The sequence below is a fragment of the Notamacropus eugenii genome, chromosome X, assembly GCF_028372415.1.
Source record: "Notamacropus eugenii isolate mMacEug1 chromosome X, mMacEug1.pri_v2, whole genome shotgun sequence".
In the NCBI taxonomy this organism is placed as follows: Eukaryota; Metazoa; Chordata; class Mammalia; order Diprotodontia; family Macropodidae; genus Notamacropus; species Notamacropus eugenii.
Genome location: NC_092879.1, coordinates 55,137,550 through 55,146,288, shown reverse-complemented (window position 1 = coordinate 55,146,288; position 8,739 = coordinate 55,137,550). Strand labels below are relative to the sequence as shown.

The following is an 8,739-nucleotide window of genomic DNA, read 5'->3' as shown; positions in this document are numbered from 1 at the left end:
AGGGTAATCGCTTTCAATCCAGGGTCTGAGTTCCTAGTCCCAATTTAGGGAGAAGCAGAAGAGTACAGTGGAAAGAGTGTTAGATTGGGATGAGGCCTGGTTTCTAATCATATCTCCGGAGATTATTAGATGTATGACCATGGAGGGGGGAGGGAGGGAGTAGGGATCAAACACTGGGTAGTAATATGTCTTTCCTGAGGCAGGTAGAGGCCTAGTGAAGGAGTCGCGAGTGGGGAGGAGAGTTGTCTTGACTGTTTGGGGGCTCAGTGCTGTTTAGCATTCTTTTGGCTAGGCTCAATAAAACTTGTCTGCTGATGGGGTGTCAGTCTCACTACTTGCATGGCAGCCAAGAGCCTCCCCAGGCACCAGCCAAATTCTGATATTTCCAAGAGAATCTTGGGGTGAGGGGCATGAGCCAAAGAAGTCCCCAGATTGAACTCAGGTAATGCTGGTGATATCTTGAACAAGTCACTTTAGAACCTGATTCCTTCTCTGTAAAATGAGAATGCGGTTGTCATGATTGCGTTGCTTACTGTAAGAAACTCACAGGGTTGTTGTGAGAAGAACTCTTTGCAGGCTTTAATGGGTTACAGAAATGTGAGTTGGTCTTAAGGCAGTAACGGCAACAGAGAAACTTTCCTAAAGAGCTTGGGTACCTCAGGAGTAGCCTGAGAGGGGAGAAGAGTCTGACATTGGTATTGGGAGAAGCTGAGTCCAGTTCTGATACTGGTTGAGTGTGACTATGGGCAGCTCTGTAGCCTGGAGCCCCAGTCTCCTCCTCTGTGAAATGGGGGTTATAACCAGAGTGCTCTACCCACTACTAGGGTCCTAAGGAAGATGCTCTAGGCACTCTTGCTACCCACTGAAAGGTTGTGAAGTTTGGTGGCCAATGAGTTTTAGGGACGTTTTGTCCAAAGGATCATAGGATCATCGATTTTTGAACTGGTAAGGACTCCAGAGGTCACCTAGTCTAGAGCTTCTTAAACTTTTTCCACTGGCGATTCCTAACTCAGTGCTTCTTAAACTTAAACATTCTGGTCCAACCTTTCTATTTCCTGATAGGGAAACTGAGGCTCCAAGAATTGAGGTGACTTACCCAGGGTAACAGATTAGGCATTAGTTGTATTATTGGAATTCTGGCTCTCTGACTTGGGGTCAGTGCCCTTTTCACTCGTGGGCGAGTCAGGTGGTTGCCCGAAGGGCCGTGGGGTTTCCAGGCTGGCTCTCGATTTTTAAGACTTCACTTTGAAAAAAGAAAAAAAAAACCTCAACAAGTTGGCATTTTCTTCGGGAGCTTTAGAAAAGCAGTAGAGGGAAGCGATTGGGGGCAGTAGTGGGGGGGCAGGACAGGGAGAATAGGGCGTGTCTACGGGTACAACTCCCCCACCCCCACCCCAGACCGCCCCCGTCCCGTGCCCCGCACCCCAGTCCACACAAGCCTCCGAGGAAGTGCAGCCGGCTCCTCCGGATCCGGCCCGGGATCCAGGTTTTCTCCGGGCCCGGCCGGTCCCAGCGCGCTACCTCCCTCTAGTCTCCCCGCCCTCTCCCCCTCCGCCTCCCCCTCCCCCTCCCCCTCCCCGCCCTGGCCCGGCAGTGGGCTCGGCCAAGTTTGCTGAGCGTCGTCGCCGCCGCCGCCGCCGCTGCCGCCGCCGCCGCCGCCGCCGCCGCCGCCGCCGCCGCACGCTGGCCAGTCAATCAGGAGCGGGGCCGAGCGGAGGCGGGCCGGGCCGGGCCGAGCCGAGAGGGGGGAGCTGCGGGAGCTGATCGCAGAGCAGAGCTGAGCAGAGCAACGCTGAGCAACGCTGAGCACAGCACAGCAAGGCACAGCGGAGCAGGGCAGGGCAGGGCACCGTAGAGCAGGGCACGGCTGAGCTAAGCTGAGCAACCCAGTCCAGCCCAGCCGAGCCGAGCCGAGCCAAGCCGGCTGCCGCGACGCCTGCGAGGGCGAGGACGAGCCGCGCGCCCGGCAGCCAGCCTCCCTCTGATCTCCCCCCTTTCTCTTTTTTTACCTTCTCCGCTGCCGCCGCCTCCTCTAGCGGCTGTGCAAACAACTTCTCGGAGCCCAAAGGTCAGGGCCCGCCGCCCGGGAGCCGAAACTCTCGAGCTACAGCAGCCACCGAGGGGGCGCTTGGGCATCTCGGAGCGACGCTCTGTGCCCTACTGTCCGCTCGCCCGCCCGCTGGCCGGCCGGCCCGTGCGCCCCCGCCCTCCCTGCCCCAGGCTCGGACCGGTCCGCCCGTGACGCGCTCCCCGTGCAGTGCCGTGTCCCTTCCCGTGCTCTGCTCTGCCCCCCAGCCCCCTAGCCATGGCCCGGTTGCCCCTCCCGTCGCTCCTCTGCACGCTGGCCGCCCTCAGTCTCAGCCTCCTGGCCGCCGAGCTCAAATCGAAAAGTTGCCTGGAAGTGCTTCAGGTCTACGTCTCCAAGGGCTTCAACAAAAACGATGCGCCCAGTAACGAGATCAACGGTGAGTCGGAAGGGAGGCAGGCAGGGAGGAAGGGACACCCTGGATCAGGGCGCCTTCGAGAGCCGGGAGTGCCACGGGACTGCGCCCCCATCCCGGAGGCACACCCACACACCGGCCTCAGGTGGGGCAGCGAGAAACCCGACCCGCAGGGCAGGGAGCTAGCATTCCCCTTGTCCCGGCTCGCCCACCCGCCCACAGCGGGGACTCGAGGGGGATTCCTTAACACACACACACACACACACACACACATACACACATACACACACATACTCATACTCTCACTCATCCCCTGGAGAGCTCTCACGCGAGTGGGTCCCCCCCCCCCCCCCAAGTTGTTGCACGGTCCGGGACTTGCCCATCCTTTGCCAGGCTGACCACTCCGCTGTAGGAGGTGATGAACGGAAGAAAGGGGTAGGGGAGGGGAGAGGGTCAGGAAAGAAACAAACCTTAGTGGGTTTGTATAGCACACGTGTGCAAAACTTGTAATTTGAATTGATTTTCTTTTTCCAAATCTCTTCCCCGCTTGCCCGTCTCCCAGTACCTACTGGATTCCTTAGGGCTTTTAGTGGCTGCTGAAGCTTTAGAAGTTGTCTTCAAAACAAAAACACCCGCCCCCTGCAGACCCTCACTTGGGGGGAGTCTGACGAGATTTTCTGGAAGGTATTTGGTATTTTTTTTTTCTCACTTAACCTTAGGGTTAATTGCACATTCAATTTACAGGCCTTTGAAAGGACTGATTACCCACCGGAAATCTTAAACTCTGTTTGGAGAGCGTCTTGCAAATGAAAGAGGGCTAAACTGGTGGAAAAATTATCACATTCTTTGAACTGTAGGTGTTGGAGAATGGGGCAGACACCTCTGCTGGGGACTGTTGGCAAAAATCATTCTTTTGTTAAATTATTTGGGGGGGAGACTCTCTTTCTCTGATCCTTGAGCAATAGCTACAGAGGATAGTAGTAGCCTCTTGATTGAGGACCCTTAGGATGTCAGAGCTGGGAGGGAGCTCTGTGGCAACCCCTTCATTTTACAGAGGAGGAAACTGAGGCTCAAAAAGTCGAGGTGACTTATCCAAGGTCAGGAAGCTAGTAGGTGGTGGAGCCAGTCTTCTGGCTCCTAGTCATGTGCTCTTTCTACACCGGGCTGCCCCTTCAAGCAACAGTTCCGTGCCAGCTCATTAGTGCCAGTGCCACAGAGTGTCTTCTGTAGCAGACCTCTGTAGTCAGTTACACTATTGAGCTTTAGAAGTCTCAAAAGACTCTTGAAGTCTAATCAAAAGCCTTTAGCTTATCAGTGGTGTTGTTTCTGCTTCAATTCTCAACCTTAATCAAAGTTCTGTTGCTTCACCTCCATTTCTGTGCTAAACCAAAGTGATGTTACACCACCTAATCTTTAACCAAAATTCTGTTGTGATGTTTCAATTTCTATCTTTAATCAAGCTTATGTTGTGATGTTTGTTACTAACCTTAACCAAACTTATGTTACGATGTTTCCATTTCTAACCCTAACCAAGTTTGTATTGCAACATTTCAGTTTCTAACCTTAACTCCAGCTAATGTTACTTTGCTTCCATTCCTAACATTAACCGAAGTTGTCTTGGGCTACTTTGGTTCCTGACCTTTTTGAGAAATGAGGTGACTACTTGGACTTGTCCATTTAGTGGGATGGAGCATAGAGGTGGTACTAAGAGAAAGACAGGATTCCAGCTTGGCACTTCCAGTGACTTCAACCTACTTGGGTCATTTCAGCAGAGCTATTAATAACATTGGAGTCTAGGGGTAGTCATGAATTACATCTTAATTACAAAGGTAATTGTGGGAAGCTCCTGGATGATTTAGGAGTGGAAGCAACCATATGTTACATAAATTGTTTTGATAGGACCAGCCTTTTTCCCACAGTAAGTCAATCCCTACTGCACCTTTGCAGTTATCAAGTAACTTACACACAGTCGATTAGACACTATTTGCCCTTGAGCTGTCTGTCTTTTTTTTCAGGCTGAAGTATGTACTCACTGATGCAAGGTTTTATTGGTTGTAGAGCCTTGAAAAGCTCTCTTTCTTTTCCTTCTCTCTTCCTCCCTGCCTGCCTTCTTGCCAAAAAAAAAAAAGTAAAGTGGACCAACATTCCCCAGGGTCCTCTACAGCTCAGGGCTGCCGAAGGACTCCCCAGGTCTGCAGTTTGATCATTGGTTCAGTCTCCTACACTTTACACACACATACACACACACACACACACACATACACATACCCTCCCCATGTTTAGCAGAACTCTTCTAGTCTTTGTTCCCCCCCATTTTAAAGGGCCAGATTATAAGGAGGTGCTTAATAGAAAACAGGACGCAGTTTTCATCTTCTGGCCATGGAGATAATAGGACCCTTTAAAAAGGGATCGGGAGCTCTTGACCTGTCTTTCTGTTTGTGTGTGTGTGTGTGTGTGTGTGTGTGTGTGTGTGTGTCCGTGTCCATTTGTCTGTCTCCGGTCTAGCATCTTGGCATGAGGGAAACTATTCCTCAGCCTTTGCTGCTCTCAGGTTATGTGGCCCTTGCTTTCCAAGGGTCTGTGCAAACACCTGCCCAACAACTCTTGAGTTCTGCCTTACCCCAAAGATTGGGGGTGTTCATAGTATGCAGCAGTAGGAAATGGAAGCTAATGTGCTCCCACCCCAAACATTTGATTCTCTTTGTCTTGTCCTTCATCCCCCTCCCAGGGCTCTGCTTTTATTTCCCCTTTTGAATGACCTACTGGACTGCATTCTCCTAAGGAACAAAGGGAGTGCCTTTTTAGCTGCAATCCTTGGAAGACCACCAAGGACTTGGGCTCCTGTGGTGAAATTTCGCACCACTCTCAACAATAACAAAAATGCATGACTGAATGGCCCATAAATGTGGCGTGGTGGAAGCCTTCACTTGAGACTAGGCTACTGTCACAACACAGACGGAGTAAATACCTTTGCTTGCTATTCAGGCCACTGATAGAGCAACAGGAGTAATCTTGACCATTTGCACTGGCCTTTCTCTTTAGAGAGAGCCATGTTAGCTTCCTCCTTCAGGAAAAGAGGCTGGCCAACTGGGTTTTGGGTAGAAGTGTTTCCCCGCCTGCCCTATGATCCAGAGCCACCTTTGGCTGAATGAGCTCAGTCACTAGGCTTTTTCCCTTTTTAAGCATGTCTTTAAAATGAAATATCTCTGTGTTTCTGGAAAAGTAGTCTAATTCTCCCCTTTCCCCATTCTCAAACTCCTCCTCCTCCACTCCCAAACTTGGAGGACTAATGGTGGCCTTGGACATGCATGGTTGGGCTGTCATGGTAGAGCTTTGAACGTACTTCCAGAACACTGTGTTCTAAAGATGACTCGGACTTTTAGAATTCAGGATTAAGATGATTTGATGTGCCTTGGGGGACATCCAGGAGCACATACAAGGGAGAGGGCCCAATTTTTACTTCGTTTTCCTTCACTCCAATATATGTTGCATGCCTACGATGCTAAGCATGCTCTTGGGCCCTATGGGGGAATATGAAACAGCATAAGGCATTAATTCAAAGAGCAGCAATTTAGTGCTTACCATGTATGTCGCCAACACATTCAGCTAAGTGCTGAATATACAAAGACAAAAATGAAACAGTTTGGCTTCCATTCACATGGAGGTGGGGCCAGGGTGGGTGATAAAGGCACATATTAATGAGTGCAGGATACACATACTGAATCATAGAACTTTAGACTTGGAAGGTATCTTTTCTGCTATGTAGCACATACCTTAAATGAATTACTACTGTAGTACGTCCAACAGGTGGTTGGCCAGGCTCACCGCCTGAGGCATTGCCTCCCATTTTCAGGCAGCTCTCATTGTTAGGAAGAGTTTATATATATATATATATATATATATATATATATATATATATACACACACACATATATATGTATATACACACACACACACACACACACACACATATCAAGCCAGAATTTACCTTCTAGCCACTCTTACCCATTGCTCTGGGTTCTGCCCTTTGGGACCAAGCATCTCTCTTCCAAAGGACAACCCTTCACATATTGGAAGAGAACTATCTATCTTCCCGAAGTGGTTCCTTCTCCAAATTAATTGTCCTTAGGCCCTTCCCCAATGCCCTTCTTAGACCATGGAGTCCAGAAATAAGCACAAGACTTCAAGAGCTGTCTTGAGAAGTGGGGAGGGCCAGGGACAGTGGATCAGCAGAGGCCTTCTGGAGTAGGTAGCACTTGAACTAAGCTTTGATGGGAGTCTAGGATTCCAACATGAGATAGGAGGAACAACTGTCTTCCAGGCATAGGGAACAGAGCTGGGAGATGGAATGTCAAGTAGAGGGACCAGCAAGGTGGCCCAGTTCATCTGGAACATAGTCCCTAAAAACTTTTGATTGAATAGAAAAAGGGAAGCTATATTAATGTTGCTTGTGTATACAAGGCTGAATGTGATGAGTGCCTGAGCCTAGTATAAAGTAGGTGCATAATAAGTATTTATGGAGTTGAAATATTTGAGGAACAACTAGTAAGATAATAAGTGGGATGGTAAGAAAGCAGAAAGAAAGTCATTGCTGACAGTGACTGATAGGTCTGCATTGGCATGACTTGCCATCCATTTTCTGCTCTTTTGAGCAGAGAGGAGAAGGAATATGTTGGCATTTGAGAGATCTGGATAAAGACTACATTGACCTTCTCTTATTCTGTCTCATCTTTGCTTTAAATTACTGTTAGGATCCATCCAGTTGGTTGGAGATTATTAAACTTGCCACCTTTCCCCTTGGTAGCAGTGAAAGATTATGGGAAAGCCAGGGTAGGTATCTGGTGAGAGAGAGGACAGAAACTCAAAACCCATTTTGAGACTTCCTCCCTCATGGCTCCCCCACAGCTCATCAGCCATTGACCATGGAAGGCTGGTCACATTCTGATGGACCCTGGGGGTGGGTATTTGAATGTTGTATGGGGAATGGTATCCACTTTGAATGTTCTTTTTGCCTGATTTCTCCAAATGCGATCCCCTAGCTTTCTTTGAGGGGGTGAGATGGAGTTGTGCACAGTCACCAATTCTCAGTAATCATTGACTGGGGAAATAGTGTCATGCTGTGCCAAGAACACTGGATTTGGAGTCAGAGGCCCTGGGTACAAATCTTAACTCTGCAATTTACTACCTGTGTGACTTTGAGTAAGTCCCTTCCTTCTTGGCTTCAGTTTACTTCTCTGTAAAATGAGGGAGTCGGAGCAGATGACCTCTGAATTTTCTACCTTGAAATTCGAGATCCTCTAACTTGGCCTCTTGGTGGGTCAAAAAAAAAAAAGACCTGTTTAAAAGTTCAGGCTTCTGCCGCAGAGTTCAGTTGGGGCATCACACATGCAAAATGTCTGATTCAGTGTAATTATTTTCCTTTCCCTTTTGATGGAAGTTTTGTTGGGATCCAGTTGCAGTATTAGTTGGAAGACTTGGATAAGGAACGAAAAGGTAGGTGTGAGTGGTCTGTGTAAAGAAAACACCATCGCTGTTCATTAAAGTTACTTGGAAGTGACTCCCTCCTTGCATTCCCTAACAATGCAGACTGAACACATTCCAAGGATGTTGCTGTGGTATTATAAATGCTAATGGAAAGCTCATTTTTACTGTGTAGTTGATGAGAGACCAATGAAGCATCATGGGATCGAGAGCCAGAAGGGACCTTTGTGAGCTAATCCAGCTGTTTCATTTTATACACGAGAAAAATGGAGGTTTAGAGAGACCAAGGGACTTAAACAAGGTCATTCAAGTTGTAAGTAGAAAAGCCAGGATTTGAACCTGCATCCTCTACAACATCATGCTGCTTTCAAAGATCCTTTCTAGCTAGATTCTTGTACACCTGTACACAAGATTCCTATATGAGTGGACATAATAATCGAATCTCTTTTTGGGGGGGGGCAATCAAGGTTAAATGACTTGCCCAAGGTCACATGGCTAGTAAGTGTCTAAGGCTGGATTTGAACTAAGGTCCTCCTGACTCTAGGGCTGGTTGCTCTGTCCACTGCAGTGCCACCTAGCTGCCCCCATAATAATAGAATCTTAATATTTGAAAGGGACCTGGGAGGCCATCTCCTCCCACCTCTACTCAAAGCATACATCTACTCCAAAGGTAATGGACTTCATAAATAAGGATGCTTGGAGTCACTTCTAAGTGAATAGTAATTCTCATTTATTTAGCAATGTAATGTCTTAAGGTCTGGAAAGTGGGCTTTCTTCCCTACCCTTGCTCTAGACAATTTAATGAGACATTTAAGCT

At 48.5% G+C, this 8,739-nt stretch overlaps 1 protein-coding gene across 1 annotated transcript in view; it reads left to right on the top strand.

Annotated features, from left to right (window-relative positions):
• Window positions 1-2,173: 2,173 nt before the first annotated feature.
• Window positions 2,174-8,739, top strand: part of GPC4 (glypican 4) — a 140,307-nt gene continuing 133,741 nt past the window's right edge. Inside the window, exon 1 of the mRNA XM_072626753.1 lies at window positions 2,174-2,465. Coding sequence (XP_072482854.1) covers window positions 2,306-2,465 — 160 coding nt within the window. The 5' untranslated portion in view covers window positions 2,174-2,305. The remainder of the gene's footprint in view (window positions 2,466-8,739) is intronic.